Genomic DNA, 18,465 nt, shown 5'->3' with positions numbered 1-18,465 from the left:
TTGTCTTGCATATAAATGACTGTAGATGAAAGCATACCTGGATTTCATATATAAATATAATTTTATTAGGCGTAAGCCTTGGATAAATAGAAAGCATCACCACAATGACAACAAACAAACCTTTTGTTCTCAGTGGCTGCAGGCAAACTACAAGGTGGAACGTGATATGTCACAACAGTCTGATCCAGCTGCAGCTCAAAACTTCGAGCATCAGAGCAGAAAGAGACTCTGAAAACAGTCTATCCATGAACTGCAGGAGCAACCAGCTGGTCTTCTGTTTGTTGTTTTGTGCTGATGCAGTCTTCTGTTTGCAGTATGCATTTGTGGTGTCATATTAAACTAATCAAAAGTCCCTTTCTGTGTAGAGCTAAGACCCATCCTATGACATTTTATAATAAGTCCTATTGTTATGTAATTACTGCCTTATTGAAAAGATGCAGCAAAATGTCAAGAAGACAAAGTAATTGATAAGTGCTTAAGAGATGAGTCCGTAATTGAATAGTCGATCAACTATTAAACGACTTTTGAGTAATTGTTTACTCAATTTCCACTCCCATTATTCTAGAGGATGTAGTGCAGGCTCCTTCAGTAAACTCTTTTATAAATAGGCAAGATAAATTCTGATCAAAAGAAGACATTTTATATGATTATAAAGTTGATTTGTGACTGTTGGTTTGTTATGTTAAATAGGAATATTGTTGTATTGGGTTTTTAGGAGTCTGGTGTGGAGGATTTGCATTCTATACCAGAATATTTTCAATAAATTTCAATAAATTTATTGACAGGCTTTTGGTATTGTCACTACATCTTAGCTTGACCTGCCATATATTGTTATATTCAGGAAAAGTAAGAGATACTAGGGTATTATGTTGCAGCTGTTATGAAACTCTTACCAAACGTGGAGTACGTTTTTTGCCTTTATTGTCCAAATGTTTTCCAACACATATGTCTGTACATGAATGGATAGTTGTGTAATAATTGAGTGACAGAGTTCCAGGGATGTACAGTAAAAACCATGTTGGTGGGACATTCTAAGCCTTAGAAATAAAAGATGTATTTTTAATGCAAGAAGAGAAAATATTCCTGGATTTGTCACTCCTAATATTTTTATCTTTCTTATTCCTATGTGTATGTTTTGAGTTGTGGCACTGCTCTGAGTGATGCAAAGAGTCGATTATGTTGCCATGGAGTCAGTGAGTGGTGCAGGCTTCACCTTGAAGCCTGTTTTTAGCCTATTTGTCCTAACATTTTAGAAAATCTTCCCCATGATAAGTCATGGTGCATTAGTTACTAGCCGTTCCTGTCTGCACTATAACTACATCTAACAACAAGCTGCAATCACCTCAATTACTTTTGATACTGAACAAAATGTCTAAACACGATGATTATGTGGCAAGATCTGAGACACTGCCATCAGTGGAAAGAGTCGTGCTGAATCAAGTAGGGAGTGATTGATGTCTGTGTGCTTTGTTATGTGAGAATAATGTGAGAAGTTGCTGTGTTTTTTCTGTTTTATTTCGTTGTAAATGACTTTTTGGGTTTTGAAGTGTTGGTCAACAAAACAAGCGATTTACCTTGGGTTCTGATAAACTGCGAAGAGCATTTTTCTTTGCTTTCTGACATTTTATAGACTAAATGATTAATTAATCGAAAAAAAAAAACAGATCAACAGATCAATCAGTGATGAAAATAATCACCGTCAGTCCTAATTATGCCTTCATGTCATTTCAGCAGATTCAGGTTTTAGCAATACCAATATTTCTTGAAAGGATCTCTGCAGGGCTGTCTGGAGGCAGACTGGTGACGAAAATACTCTCAGTGATTGAGGCAAACTTTAGTGCAGGGTGGAGCTCGATATGGATAAAAATAAATATTGTATTTTAAGCCCCGCCCACTGAGGTTTATCCCAACCAATGAGATTATTTGTGGACATATATACAGTAAATCTCATGTAGAATTTTGGAGGATGAGCATGATTCAATACTTCATCTGACTCACCTGCACACTTAGTCCTGCTGATCAGAGGGGGTCCAGGTGCTCCTGTGCCCCCTTCCCCAGGCCGGGTGAGCAGGACACTGATGCGGTACTCTGTATCTGGCTCAAGATGCCAAACCTTGTAAGTGAGTGAGCCCACACCGTGAGTCTCCGTCCACGTGGACTGGCTGGCCCGGTACTGGATTTCCCGCCGGATGACCGGTCCGTCCCCAACGATGGAGTTAGTGTTGAGCTGGATGATCAGATAGGTGGGGCCTGCTCGCAAGAGCTGAGGAGGGGCAATTGGTGTGGGGGGAACTGCAAAAGGGAGTGAGACATTATTATATACTGTATCTAAATTAAAATGAGGTTATTGCTTGCCGTTGTTTAAGAGTGACAATACTAAGAAACAACAGAAAAACAGAATCTGAGAGAATCTGTCCTTGGAAACATTCTTGAAAAACAGTTACATGAGCAAAGGAGAAGTCAAGAATTTCTGTCAAGGATTTTCTCTTTTTTGTTTTACAGTTTCAATAACATTATTTCTGCTCTGCTAGAGCATTGAGTCATAAAAATCCTTTAATCACATCAGGACTATGAAAAAGAGAGAGAGAAAGATACTCTTGAATGCTGCAAGTTCTTAATTTTCACTCTAATGATGCTGAAGAAGAGCTTATTTGCATGAATAATTGCATAACTAATTCTGTCCTCTCTGAAAAAATAAAATCAGCCTTGATGGATAATATGACCCTTATCAACCCGGAAAATATCAAATTAATTCATCACATGATGTTGTGTGTGAGGAAATGTGTGTATATGTGTGTTTGGACAGAAGGAGGGTTGGTGGCTGATCGTTAAACAGTGAATACACCCGTCTGCAGTGTGTTTTATGATGTGATTTGTTGAGATATGAAAGAGAAATTGTGAGAGCATGTTTTGGTAAAAAAAAATACACTTATTTGCTTTCTTTTTGGGAGTGAGATGAGAAGATCATGTCTGTGAGTCAAGTACAGAGCTGTTAGCCTAGCTTAGCATAAAGAAAATAGTTCCAACACGTAATTCCTCTTAAAACCATAAACTGTAGCTTTTGATGTATGGCTTAAACAAATGAAATATGTGCTAATTAGTGTTGGTAGTTGTTTTCATTTTCACTCTGGACAAAGCCAAGCTAGCTGTTTCACCCTGTTCCCAGTGTTTCTGCTAAGCTAGGCTAACCACATCCTGATTCCAACTTTATACTTAACGCACTGACATCAGATCGGTATAAATCTCCTCATTAAACTCTCAGGGAAAAAAGCAAATAAGCATATTTCCCAAATTGTTGAGCTTTTAACTGTTATATATAACTGCTCAGTGCAAGGTAGTAACACATTACACTAATGTGACGAAGAATGCACCTTCTGCTAACTCTAAAGTTGTCTTATTTACATGTTGTGTGGCTTTTTAGCTACTGGTAAGCACATATTTCAGATTTACCTGGTTTTGTTTTGTGTAAGACATGTTGCTTTCTATTTCTACACATATTTTAAATTGTGTGGGAGTGGTTTGGACTTGTTTATGTATGACAGAGCTGCACTGAGTAATGAGTAAGGAAAGTAAAGTTCCAAGTAATGTAACTAATTACTTTTGCAGATGAGTAATTTGTAAAATAACGTAATAATAATTCCTCAGCATACCTCTGACGATGAGTTCACCGAAGTTGGAGATGGTGGCGCCCCTGGAGGACAGGGTGATGCAGCGGTAGAGGTCCTGCTCTCCACGCTGCGCCTCCACTTGGAAAGTCGCCATCAGCCGTTTGTGGCTCAGCCGTGACAGCAAAGGCGCGCTCAGCAGCATGCCGTTCCTCCGCTGACAGCCAGACAAAAACCACATACAGAGAGAAATCAGCCATGAGCACACCAACCCAACCATACATGTTTACCTCAAGTCTATTCAAGTGATTAAATATGGGGTGGTGGGCTGAGAAGCAGACAGGAAGACAAAGGAGGGGTGGAATTAGCTAGATAGGGGGCAAGACAATAAATACGTGATAAATGTCATTGGTAAGAATAGCGTTTTCGTTCGCAAGCCCGGTGACACAGGCCTCCCGGGTTGTTGTTTCCAGTACAGGGGCTCGAGCTGACATCTCATCTCTCGCGATGCTAATGTGTCAGTGCTCGAGGCGCACCGGCAATTGGCTCAACTAGTGGAACAGGAAATCAGAAGCCAACACTTGGAATGAGCTGTTCCAGGTGCAAGCCATAATATATGCATCTCTCTCTCACAGAATAAGCAGATTATTATGTAAGCTGTCGCCTGCTCACGCTTTTCACAAGTAAGTGGGTTTGACATCCGTATGTTTGAATTGGTTTAGCAGGATAGAGAAAAAAAAAATGCAGTGCTGTTAGAAAATATGAAATTAGATGTACAGTTGCTGGGTACCACTGCCTATAGCGAGAGATTATAGCTCATTTTAACTCTAGTTTTGCTATCAAAATAATCTGTCTCTTCTCTTGTAAAGACTCCAAGGACTTTTTAAATTTGTTTGCTACTTTTTTTGTTTTGTTTTCAACACTAGGTTTGAAGTGACTCCTCAGAGTGCGGCGTGCACATTTTTGAATAATAACATCAGTCAAACGCTGCATCCATCTTTCAAGTTAACCTGCAGGCTATTAAAGCAAATAAATGCTTCCATTTGCCAAGTCTGCTGACATTCTTGTCTGGCAGCGAGCCCTGCATCATATCATAATTAAGAGTTGGTGTAGTAACTAATTTCGGTTTTCACGTTGGTGTTAAAGATCTAAATAGCATCTGAGACAGTTGTCTGCAATTTAAGCCAGAGGACAGCAGAGGAAATATGAGACTAATTGATTAAGAAACATTATGCTAACAGTTTGTTTAGACTACCTAAATAGAAGAAAGAGTGGAGGAGAGGCTGCTCTAGACTGGTCCAGAGAGGAGCTCCACAGCGCCAGGGAGATCAAAGAGAAAGCAGCAATTAACAGACTCAGTGTTGACGATCAAATAGGCCCGGAAAAACAAATGGAGGAACAGAAGGCAGTAATGGTTTGTGATATATCTCTATTTTCTGCGGTTACTGGGTTTTTTTTTTTCTTAATGAGGGAAGTAAGGAGGAGTTGAAGCGTGAGCAAGTGTTGACTTAGGCAGAGAAGCAGAGTTCATCGTAGCATACTGTCAAATTACAAAAGACAAGTCTTGCATTGTTTGTTTGCATCTTACTATCTCTGTGTGTGTGTGTGGCGCCATCAACAAATTCACAAACTATGAAACTGATAAAAATGGCTCTTTCACATGCCAATGATCTTCAAAGGCTTCAATTCAGAGAAAAGAGGGGGGGGGGGGGGGGGGGGGTGTATATGAAATAAAATCGAGCAGAAACACAAGGGATGGATCACCAAGTATGCTGAGATCTCATTTGCAAAGCGCCTTCTCCCTGCTGCCATCATTTCAAAAGCACTTAGATGTGCAGGCTTCAAGGCCAGAGGAAGAGTGGAGGCATTAAGGGATGGATTTTTGAAGACTAATATTGGCTCATATTCAAACTAGGAAAATTGAAACTATTTTCAGTTGGTGCATGAGAGAAATGACTTCAGGGGGTTTAGTAAACTAAATGCCATCACAGTCAAAAAGCTACAAAAGCAGAGGCGCAAACTTCATAATCTTCCCAAACCCCTTAAATGACCCATTTTCCCTCAACAACATAAACATTAAAAGACAAACTCAGAGTCACAAAGTTACTCCGTTATATTTATGTGGCAGATAAGATAATGGCTCCCATTTCTTTTAACAACTACAATACGGTTAATCACACATAAAGTCACAGGCAATTCAACAGAGATTTAGTGTTGATTTTTAAAAAGAATGGCCAAAATAATGTTTTTCCATGTCCATGTGTTGATAGAATATAGATTCCATTCAGTCTCAAGTACACTTTCCACCAGTTGTTTGTTTAATAGTGTGTTCAGGTAGTCTTCATCAGCTCTGGAAATCTAGAAATGTTCCCCCTTTCAAAAGGTTCGATGTGTGAAGGTCTATTGAACTAATAATAATACCGCTGCAGGATGTAAATAATGGAGGGTATGCATAATCGCAACTGTTTGTCCTTGATGGCAGCCTGAATATCATGTTTATCAGTACGGAGCCGTGCCACACAGGTCTCTACCTTGACATCTGAGCCTTGTTAGTTAATCAGAGTTGTCGGCTGGTTGTTTTTGGTCCGACTCACATAAAGCTTACATCACAATACAATTTTTATGAAGATGTTTTTCCCCATACACCCTGACAAATAATTAAAACCTACTGTTTTAGTGTGTAGGTTTGCCAAAGGTTTGAGATTCACTATAGTGAGACGCTGTTAAGTTTTTCAGGAATGTTTACCATGGTGATCAGTGAAGTTTCAGAAGTCATGTGTTTACAGGGTTTTTCTGAATTTGTTCAAGGTGTAATTTTCAACGATACGGGACCACCCAAACACACCGTTACCTTTGGTCTCTGTAAGGCTTTTAATTCGCTGTAATGCAGTGATGGCGCCTGTGTGGCTGTCTCTTTCCGGGAGGGTTTTACTTCTGCTGACAAAACAGTCTTAACCTGTATCCGTTAAATTGCACCGTAACTGGCACACAACTAGCTGAACTTTCACTAAAGCTCCATTTCTCTCTCTCTGGGACCTATCATGAAGAGGCGAGGGGAAGTCAAGTTTAACTCCAGCAACAGCCGAGGGTCTCCTTGTCTGATATGGGTTTTCCACACACACACACACACACACACACACACACACACACACACACACACACAAGATATATATATTTAAAATTACTACTTTAAATCCTTCAAATTTACTCTTACATTTACTCCTTCTCCCTCATTAACAATTCTAGCATCTATGAATACGCATATATATTTCATTTCAGACATTTAACTGCTGCTTATGAGATGTCTCCTTTTTTCTCTGTTTATGTGCACTGGAGGTTTCCAAACTACTTGTGATGTCATTCTGCACAGTGAAGCTCAAACATCCAACTGTAGGAACAAGAAGTATATTTTTAACGGAGGAGGACTTTAAGCACGAAATAGAACACGCAAACATGTGCCCATTTTTAGAGTAAGGACACACTCCAACCACTTTGGAGGAAAGCCTGGTGTTGATAACTGGCTCATTTCCTGAAACAGATTATTAAAGCATGCCCTCACTCAAAGTGAGAAGCATCACACACACATTTCGTTGTGCAGTGAACAGTACTTACAACTGATTGCCACTGGGACCGTTTTAGCTCTGGTATTAAAAGAGTGTCACTGCTCAGTCAAATGACGGTCATTGGTAACTGAATGTTTTCAGACTTTATGGCTGGGAGAACATGCTATCTGAAGGAATATTCTCTTAACTGGGTTAGGCTCAGTCACAGTATGAAAAGCTCATGTAAACAGCAGCCTGAATAAGACTTCAGTGGGAGCATGGCCAGCAGACGTGCATGTAAATACTGTAAGCTGTTCTGGATTAGACCGTTGGCTAAATGCAAAACATGTAAAACGTCTCTCTCTTTATCCTTTGTGTTGCTTCTTTTCCCTACAGTCCCCAATCCCCACTCTATTATCCAGGTACTGAGATGTTGGTGCTGAGACTTGACTGTTCATCTAAAAAAAAAAAAAAAAAAAGGAGAGAGAGAAAACAAAAACACATACACAATCTCTCTCTTTCACTCTTGTTCTCACCTCCAGGAGGAAAGGATCAGTCTCTGAGACTTTGCCCGTGGCGACACACTGGAACGAGGCATTCTGCCCAGCGTTCACCTCCACGTCACCCAGCCGAGAGAAATGAGGCACCTTGTCTGTAGAAGGAGGACACACACACACACACATACACACACAGAGTGATGAAAGCGGCACATCTGGAGCTGAGCATCAATGTCTAAATATATTTAACACACAGATGCGGACTGTTATTTATTCAAAGGAGGCTGTGCATGTACACAAAGTCCACACTCGGCCCCGGATAATGTCTCAAGAACACGGATGCATGCGCATAACACCGTCACATATAAACAATAAAAAAAGTATAATATACATAAACATTATATATGCATACCTTGCAAAAAAAATATCCATTCAAACAAGTCATTTAACCTTACACATGAACTGTACATTTACATATTATATACATGTGTATGTATAAAATATATTTGCATATTCATAGATCCCCTACAGTGAGGGGATCTGGTGGTTGTGTTATGCTGTGGGGGGCATTTTGCTGGCATGGTTTGGGTCCACTTGTCCTCTTAGAGGGAAGGGTCACTGCAAATCAATACAAAGTTATTCTGAGTCATCACCTTTATCCTATGATGAAACATTTCTATCCTGATGGGAGTGAATGCTTCTGAATGGTTTCAGAAGTATGAAAATGATGTGAATCATATGCTATGGCTTTCACAGTCACCAGATCTCAACCCAATTGGACACAACCCAGTTAAACAGCGCTCTCCACCACCATCATCAAAACACCAAATGAAGGAATATCTTTTTGTAGAATGGCGTTCCTCAGCCTTGGTATTGATTCTACAAGCCTCTGGAACTCTTCTAAAGGGATGAACACCATTCTTATATATATATATATTTCAAATATTGAGTCTGGATTACTTTTAAAGCCCCATCAAGAACACAAGTGAACCCTCATTCTGAAACTGCTTGTTATTTGTCGATAATGTAATTCAGTAAATTATGAAACAGCTAAAGCTGAGATGCAAAACAGGTCTAATTTTACTGAATAACTCTACTGAGCACTGCTGTTTGCATGCTTAGATTAAGACATGCATTAGCAATGCGCCTGCAGAAATATATGTATATTATGTTTATCAAATGACATATCCCTGCAGTTAGTCACACCAGTCTCATTGCATTTGCTTACGGTAGTGCACACTACATATTTTCAGGTCATTTCTTAAAGGTACCCTGTGGAGTTTTCTTACAGTTACATTTATATTCAGTGTTTCTCACCAAAACACACTGTATGTATCTTTGAGAACTGACAAATGTGTTAAGGGAATTGACTTCCTCATAAACTACTGCAAAGCTTAATTTTTTTTTAAACCTACATTATTTACAAAAATGTAAATCTTATTTCCTGCCTTTTGTTGATATGTTTCTTAGAGTAGCACTGAAGAAACAAAAAAGGGACCCGCTCATCAAAACAGCTTCTCGAGTGGTCAAAAAACTCCACTGAGTTTTTTGGGGAATAGAGCTGGGGAATATTATTTTTTTATTCAACTCCTGAATTTATGGCTATAGATCTTTCACTATGACATCAGAGCTGACCTGTCTGTCTGTAGGCTGCTGCTGACAGGACTGTCATAATAAAATGATGCCTGACAGTCATAAACAGATCGGTTAGACAAGCTGTGGCTAAATTAGCTTTTAAATAAAGTTTATGTCTTAATGACACATATGCAATCTTGATCCACTCATGGGAAAAGGGTGATATGACATTAAATAGTACATATTTCTCCCACTAATTTCAAAGATTAATGTTTGGATCAGAACATTTTTATTAACTAAGCTAAGCTGTTACTGACAATTTGGTTCTTCTTTAAAAAGGACATGATATCTTAATTTGCTTTTGGGAAGAATTTTCACCAACAGTAATAAAGTTGTATAATTAAACAGCATGTCTGAGCAACATTCACAAATTAGCTAACAACACCTAACATCTGAAATTAAATAAAACATCAAATGATCTTAATTTTGTCTAGTGAAGTTGTTTTCGATTCTGTGATGTTTAGAACGTTTAAACTATAAATAACTGCTTCAGATTCTCCACCTCATCGACCCCACTGCTGCTGCTGCTCCTAGTCAACAATACGTTGAGGGTCATCAGATCATCAGGTTGCGTATTCCCCATATCCTGCTCCTTCACTCTTTATCCTAATAGTGCACTTTTTTGCAGAAAACACACAAACCTGCCAACTCTGCAGAGATCTTTCTGTTAACATTTCATTGAGTTACAGCGACTAGATTGTGTGAGATTGGTAAAAAAAATATTGATAGCTTGACATTAGTAGGGACATGTCCATACCCAAATCTACACTCATGCTTTGCTGCTGTTCTGATCAATCAGCAAGTAACAGAGCACAATCAAAGATGCTATATATACAGTATATATACAGTATGTGTGCTTCTCATGAACGCATCAGGGTGACATTTTGATTTGTGCAACTGTAATACACACAAAAAAACCTTTCACTGATACTTACAAGCAGAAACACCAGTGATGCTAACTTGATAGTTTTGAGAGTCCATAAAAATGTTGAGAATGGCATGCTTCAAAGTACTGTGATAAAATATTTTAAATGAAAGCAGCCGGTACAGATTACAACTGATTTCTTTCAAAGCAGATTTTTTGACTTGTCATAGCAGGAAAAGCACAGGTGTTACTAATAACATTAATGATGGCTTCATTCTATTCAGCTATTCAAGTAAGCCGTGACAATGTGACAGGGAGACAGCACGCACAATACCAGGACCCTGAAACTGAAGAAGCCAAACGCAATTCAGCAATCACAAATTTGATTACTTACACCTGTGCTTTTCCAACTGTGACATGCCAAAATATATTCAGGGAAAAAGCTCTGCTGTTAGGGATGCTATAAAGCATCAGGTAATACCTGTGGGAAAAAAGTGCTACCCTGTTTTTTCTTATTTTTGAGTTTCTAAATTGAAGTGGTACTTCACAGTTTCACTAATGCCCTGGTTGGCTATGCATCAAGCTCCAAATTCAAAGTGTTATGATCTTCACTGTATCTACAATTCTCTTTGGAGTATTAAAGCATTCCTAATGCTACATCATTTGCATTAGCTAAGTTTAAAGTTGGCACACAGTATATCATCAACAATACCAATCAACATCCAAAAATGCTCTCTCACTCTTTTCACATGTTAATTAGGACAAAAGTTGAACTGAAGAGTATATCATGCTGGTAATTTTGGACCATAGCTGATGGTAATTATATTTTGTGCTAAGCTGTAGCTGAATTGGACCATTTTCATGCCAAAACGAGTTAATTTCTTCTTGGCAGGCAGAAAAATGATTGAACCAGCATTAGTCCTTCATAATACTAAAATCACGCCAAATAGGTCAAACTTTATAATTGTGACTGAAATCAAATTTTAACTGATACTATTCAGTTACTGGCTACAGTCATTTAATGCTAATGCTAGCTAGCAGAAACGACAACTGATGTTTTGTTATAAACATGAAGGATAAAATTTACATTTTGTAATAATAATGCTTGCTATATTGTGAAAGTGTTTTTAGTGCCAGGCCCATCTTTTTCTCAACTGGCTGATTTTCTTCATCAAATGTAGCTAAAAACCACAGTAAAGTTATCTTCATAATGAATATAAAATAGTAGGGAGCTAGCTTACTCATCTTCCCACCCTCAGTAACTTATATGCAAGCAATGAATATACTACAAAACAACATTGTATATTTTGTGATTACTGGAAGATGAAGACAGCTAGTCTTTGTATATTTTATAACAGCTATATATCTATGAATACATCCAACAATTCATAGCTGCTTTACCTCAATCATATAAACCTAGAGCTGTGCTGACGCTTGTTCTGCTGGTTGTAACAAGACACTGTGAAGCATAAAAAGGTAAACGCTTCATCACAAATGATGGATAAAACAGATAAAACACAGAGGATAAAACAGTTCGTCTGCAGATGGAAAGCTAACAACAGCTCTGTTTATCTCTCCACTAAAGTGAAGTAATGCTTTTTATATATTTTTTTGTTAAAAAAAAATCCATTCATTGGTCTCTGTTTGGTTCCAATTGCATCATTGTTCTCTGCAGCTTCCAAACAAAGGTCTCCTCACAAATACAAGCCAAACTAATGAGACTGTTGTAAGTAAGGTTTTTCAGCATTTGGGTTTTTCACACAATGATGAATTAAACCCTCCCACATCACACTGGAAAAAATTCTCAGGCATCTGAACAAAAATAACGATATAATGAGAAAATAATAACCTTGATCATATCAAACAGATGGACCACACTGACTGGAAAAATCCTGCTGTGGTGTAAACAGGATGTGGTGTGTGGCAACTTATTTCTACTGGACACCAATGCGATGGACAAAATTAAATTCTGATGCAGAGACCAGCACTATCCACACAACGCACACTCTGATGCTTGGTTTCCACAGTAACCAAAAGCAACATCTGGCTGAGGATGGGATGACAGAAATTGCATCCCACGTTTTACTTATTGCTCATTTTTCTCTTTCCTCTCTGCAGTGCTTGTCATGCTCTACCCGTCCAATAAGCAGAGTGAGAGGGCTCTGCGGTAACTCATTTCCACAGGTGCATCTCCCCATCAACACCTGACTCATTTCACGTTGAAACCTTGTATGCAATATAAGAATATGTGGACTGAAAGTAAAGAGAGCAGCAGTGAACTTGAATAAATGAACAAGCAAACTATATGTGATGTATTACAAAGATGTCTGTTGTGGTGCCAGTCAGGTTATTTTGTCTGAAGGAAACAAGCGTTTACTTTCAAGTCATCTTTAAGGGCAAGGGTTCACAGCCCCAATTATAGGAAAAGTCATTTAAGGATGAGGCAATTGCATTAATAGTTACTGAGAAAATTTAATTTCAAATCTAAATGTCCAGTAGTGTGTATATTTGACCTGTCTAGCCTTAATTAAAACATAAATAGAGGCAAGGTAATTTGAGTCTCAAAGGCATTCCAACTGTCTGGGATGTTGGTTCTTTAAATTAGTTATTCTGCCGTTTGATGCAGGAGAGATTGGTCTTGACTGAAACACGTGTTTAGAATAAAGACACGGACTCCAGAGAAAAACAACACAAATGTCAAATGAGTAGGAGCGCAAAATGCAGTTGCCTTTAAGTTGAATTTTTCCTAAGGGAGCATGTGATTATTCTTGTTGCCTGCGGGGAAATTTGTGCCAGCTTATTAATGTTTACTTACATGTTTGTGAGTGTGTGAGTGTGTGTTGTAGAGTTGTTATGGGTGATTGCTTCTGCAGATACACCAGCTGGAACAAAATAGTGACTTGTGTGTGCATGCATGAATTTATGTATACTTGGCATGTGTTTTGTATGAATAAATGAGTTGTGTTTTATGATTTTTGTGTTTATGTTATGCGTACAATTTATATAGCAGCCACTAGCAGGCACAATGTGAGCTACTAGGCATGGTGAAGGTCCAAGCGCCACCAAGGCTAAACTAAGCCTGAGTCATATACCAAAAGGCCCTGGCATGGGTTAGGGGAGTACCCTAACCCATCCAAAATCACCATGGAAATGTATCCTGTTCCATCGAGGACAGGGTGAGAGGGGGCAAGGGGTAAACTTTGAGATGAGCTTGGGCAAAAAAAGAAGAAAAGAATCAGTGCTGATTTTTGAAAGGGTTATTTCAGTTCCTCTGTCTGTTCCCCAGTGAAGATTCAATGATTTATAACATGCGGACTGCCTGATTTTTCAGTAGAGCCAGAAAAAGGATATCTGAATTTCATGAGCTCATAAATACCCCACATTATCATTCATTAACATTTTCCCACATTTATGCAGCTACAAAACAATATTACCATTCTCACAGAAGGACAGAGTAGATCTAACCAGTAGAATATGACAAAAATGCTAGGTTTTGGAACATGATAAGTGTCAGTGTTTTTGAATTGAAGTTGTAGATATTTGGCATATGACAGCGATGTTTAAAGCTGCATTCATTGGTTTCTTTAGTTGGGTCAATTAAGGGGCAGGAGAACAAGCTGAAAACACAACATACAGCGTGTAATATTAAAAAGTTGTTAGGGCTTACAGTATGTGTTAGCCTCCAGCAGACAAGGAGCAACATTGTCATTATCTTTCATTTAGAGTCCATTTTCTGGCAATGCGATGAATATGAATCTAATAAATTCCTCTTTTCTCCTTTTAGCTCTACTTTGGTATCTACCAACTCTACCAACTCTCACTGTTCAAGACAATGAGTAAATGAGTTAATAGTGTTATGCAGGTGTGAGGGACAATGTGGTAGGGGCTTGGCTAACTTGAACAACAGCTCTGGAGAGGAAACTGTTCTTTAATCTGCTAGTCAGAGCAGCTTTAATTCTGTATCTTCTGCCAGATGGTAGGAGGCTGAAGAGATGGTGACTGGGATGGTTTATTTATGGTGCAGAGAGTTTGTCAGATATCTGGGTTTACTTTGAATTTTGATCATTTGGCACTGGGCAGGTAGTGTACAGAGAATTTAACAGAGATTTCTCATTTAAAACAGCTGCCTGCTGCAGTTTGTGGACTATGAGTGACACCTTTTGCATTATACAAAGTCATTTGATCTATTAATAATATAATATTAATTACTGCAGCTGTAAAATATATATAAATTTGAGCAACTGTAGAAAGCCTTTGATAGATAGCTGAGACCATCATGACTCAAAACTACTCAAAGGCTTACATTATAATCAATTTCGGGTTACTGGGTTTCCAACAATATCCAGTGTAGTACCGGCCAATTATAGAGTTGTGTAATGTGACACTCTGCATCATATTATATGGAGGGCATTAATAATTAGTGAAACAGATAACTGTTAAATTGATAAACCTCCTATTTTACAAAAGCCCAGTGGTGACTTGCATTTCCATTTAAAACCTATTAATCACTGTGCTGGCACTGTTCTCTCTTCCTGGAAGTAAGTATGGGCCAGTGGCGCTTTTACAATGATATCTACTTCAAGGTAGGCCAATCAGATCAAAATTAGCTTTTTTCTATGGTGTCCAAAGGAGCTAATCATCTTGAAAACAGTACAGCAGTGAAAGAAGAGGTCTTTTTAAAAGGTCTTGAAACATCTCCACGAAGCCTGTGGGTGGGTGGAGACCAAAGGACTGTGGGGGGTATAATGGTGAATGTAACAGAACAGAAGAGAACGCAATGTAACATAACATTCATAAAGAAAAAAATCTTCAAGAGAGGATCAAAGTACAACCACTAGCTGTCCTTTTTCTGCCTGTAACATCACATTAGCTTTAAAAGCTCTCAGCTGGGAGCATAGTGATCAGAGGAAAAGGTCAGCCATTCTTCCAGGACAAAAGAAAAGCCTCCTGCTGTGTTATTGTGGCCCTGACTGTCAGACAGGTACTAGGTATATGTGCCTCAGTTGCCCCCCTGTCAGCAGAGATTGCCTCATAGTCCTCAATCACCTCCGTGAAACTGTTGAGCTTCCTGGGCAAGGCTTCCGATGTTCCGTCGGACCCTTTCCCCAGGCTCAGTAAAGGTCAGCAGGCAGGCTATGAGCAGTGCAGAATGGGGTACTTACAACAGGGGTAATTGAGAAGCACAATGTCGTCCAAGGCAATGTAGCCCTGTCGCTCCTCGGAAACGGTTGCTTCAAAGATGACCTGTGGAGACAGTGGATAAATTAAATGACTACACACAATTACATCTTGAGTGGCAAGTAGATTAACAGAAGAAATTTAGAGGGATGGGGTCCTTCCAAAGCCTGCCAAGAACAGAAATACACAGGTTTTTGTATTAATTCTTCACAGTTAAGTTTTATATTGGCATTAAAACAGTTATCAGAAATGTTTCTTGCATCATTGGTCATTTCTGTTGTCATATTTTTCACAGCAATATAATCACAACTATAATATAATTTATTACCAGAACCTTTTCAGGTCTCTAAACCATCAACAGGGAAATATCAGGATTTGGTATAAGCCCCTCAGAAGCACTTTCTAGAGCCACTATTTTGTACTAAAAAGTCATTTGGATCATACAGAGAAAACTATCAAAGAAGAGGCAAAGATACTAATTTCTACAACAATGGCCTGAACAGTTCTGAATGCAAGGCAGCCACAAGTCAGATGGGATTGCAATGTTCATAAACAGGTTGGATTGCTAGGTATATATGCTTGAATCAATATAACCCTTAAATCCAACATAGCTCACAGACATGGGACCCATTACCCTTACTCAAATCTCAGATCAAATGTGCCATATCTTGATCATTAATCAGACCTTAACCACAGTAAATCCATTTCCTTCTCTTTAATCTCATATATAAACATAAAAAATCTTTATGAATAATGTGCTTTTCCAAATGGGCACCAAACATGATCAAAACCACTGGCAGGAGCATTACTCAAAAGAACACAACAAACATGGACTGTGATCAATGTCATTCACTCATTCACTATTCACTGCACACTGTATACTGTAGGGAATTCTATGTATACATTATATCAGATGGCAAAATCAATTTTCAGAGACTCCTCAGGTCATTCCTTTCATTCAGCAGCCGACTAAATTAACCTTCTCCCCTGTCTATGCAATGCATAATTATACTTAATGTACACTGTACACTGTGTACACTAAGTGTTTCACTAAATACACTAAATGTTACAGTACATTGTACTTGTACTTGTTGAATTGAGTTTGTTTACTTGTCCTTTATTTGGGAACCACCAAACTGGCTACCTCCAGACTGTATTCTTTCAATCAGCAGTAACAACACATCTTACACAAGAACATCTTTGTCACATCTGTGTGGGGCTGGCTGCTTGACGACTTGCTGGGCTCAAAGTAATGTCACGTTGTGTGATATGCAGTGTTGGGCAGTAATGTGAGTACTTTCTTCAGCAACAAGTAGTGGTCTCCTTTTCTTCTTCTACATGTGTTACAGACAATATGTTACATGTGGCTGTGGGGGCTTTGAAGATTTTTAAAGACACAGTTGACGGAGCTGAGCTGAAGTATGAGCAAAAGTAGGCTATATCTTATCTTTTCTCATAAGTAACAAGTAATGTTACTACTTTCTTTTGCTGTTGAGTAATTAGTTAAGTAATGTAATTACTTTTTCAATAGTAATATGTATTATGTAAGTGATTACATTTTTCACGTAACTTGTCCAACACTGGTTGTTAGACGGTTCTTTGATTGGACATTTGGTTGTATGTGGCTTAAAAATGCATGCATTAACAATATACTGTAGCACAGTATCCTTTAAATTTAGGCTTTACTACCTTGAACAATGGACTTCAGCAGACATAATGCATCCATGTTTGTTTGGTTTCCATGTTTTTCCATATTAGTAAGTGCCAAGCTGGATATATCAAAGGCCTTGGAAAATCCAGTTTCTCGGTCATCAGTATGACATGGATGTTGACTTCAGCATTATTTACAAGTCAGTAACTGGTTATTATGGTAACTCTAGTATGACATGAGAAGTGCATAAGCCTCTAACAACCCACTGCCAGCCAGCCTTCAATCTCTCTTTATTTAGTCGTCACTACCTCTGTCTGCACTGTCACAACTGTATACTTTATGTTAGGCAATGACTGTAGCTTAGACAGTTATGGAGAGCTGACTGCCTATCATTCTTATAACATAAAGCCAAGAGAATTTTATAAGCATTCAGACACCAAAACTTTCCACTCAATATAGTCTGCTTTTGAACAATTTTTAAAAGCCACAATACTCATAGTTTAGTCATTCTTAATCATTTATGTTATTATATTATACATCATAGTGACCTCTGCTGGCTTTTACAATGAGTGCACACAATAATCAAGCTAACAGACTTCACAAGATGACATTTAAGATAATGGATTTCTAAAAAGCTGAAAAGAATAAAGACTTTTTCTAGAAGAGTGAATTTAAATTCAAAGAAACATCAAATAACATATTTCCTCAAATAACCCTGAAACGATTTGATTTTGGGCTCATTTAATTAGACTTAATGAAAGAGTGAGTCTAAGATGTATCCTTTTACCTCACCAAGCCTTGGAGTGCAAAATAAATGAATAAATCCCTCTCTCCTTCTCTTCTGTCCGTTTTATCTATCCATATCCATACGGCAGCTGCAGGAGTCCTTAAACAGCCTAAATATTCACTCACTCATCTAAATGAGCTGGGCGCATGCAGAGCCTCAAAGTGAATAGAGAGGCCTCCCAGAGTGCAACAAAGTCATACTGGATTACCAAGTAGTAATTACAGTCAGTAGAGCTCAAATCATTCCCTCTGCAAGCAACTCTTTACTTTTTACTACAGCACGACAAACTCTGAACATGGGGGTTGAGTGCATTAACAGCTGGTAAGATGAAAGCTGTAACTGTACACTACATCTAATCTCTATAAACAGATATCTACGTATGAATGCAGAATCTGTAGGCAAGGGAGTTTCCGGTATCAGAAGCATCTGGTTCTGGTTTCTGGTTGTAGTCCAATGGACCAATCATGTCTGAGCCGAGATGGCACTTGAAATGTAGGTGGAAAGAACACATGCAGGTAGACAAAACACAATCAAATTAAGACTACAGGAACATGCTTTGGTTGCATGCAGGCAAACAGCCCGTGTGGGGAGTGAAAGAGGCGAAACCCATCGTCTGGACCTCAAACACCTACAAAAAGTTTCATCGGTGTATTGTGTGGAGAAAAGTTCGACTTCGAAAAAAAACAAAAAACGAATTGCTTTCAA

At 38.6% G+C, this 18,465-nt stretch overlaps 1 protein-coding gene across 3 annotated transcripts in view; it reads right to left on the bottom strand.

Moving 5' to 3' along the window:
• The window catches only part of ptprua (protein tyrosine phosphatase receptor type Ua), a 207,531-nt gene that overhangs the window by 85,582 nt on the left and 103,484 nt on the right, over nucleotides 1–18,465 (bottom strand). For 2 of the 3 annotated variants that reach the window (XM_044335633.1, XM_044335634.1), the window contains exons 4-7: nucleotides 15,307–15,388; nucleotides 7,684–7,799; nucleotides 3,651–3,822; nucleotides 1,999–2,292 (exon numbers count right to left, since the gene is read on the bottom strand). In XM_044335633.1, coding sequence (XP_044191568.1) covers nucleotides 1,999–2,292; nucleotides 3,651–3,822; nucleotides 7,684–7,799; nucleotides 15,307–15,388 — 664 coding nt within the window. Of the gene's footprint in view, nucleotides 1–1,998; nucleotides 2,293–3,650; nucleotides 3,823–7,683; nucleotides 7,800–11,545; nucleotides 11,635–15,306; nucleotides 15,389–18,465 lie in introns of those variants that run through there. The other variant, XM_044335635.1, reaches the window with a different exon arrangement.

This window comes from Thunnus albacares, chromosome 19 (genome assembly GCF_914725855.1).
Source record: "Thunnus albacares chromosome 19, fThuAlb1.1, whole genome shotgun sequence".
Taxonomy (NCBI): domain Eukaryota; kingdom Metazoa; phylum Chordata; class Actinopteri; order Scombriformes; family Scombridae; genus Thunnus; species Thunnus albacares.
This window is presented reverse-complemented; position numbering and strand designations above follow the sequence as displayed.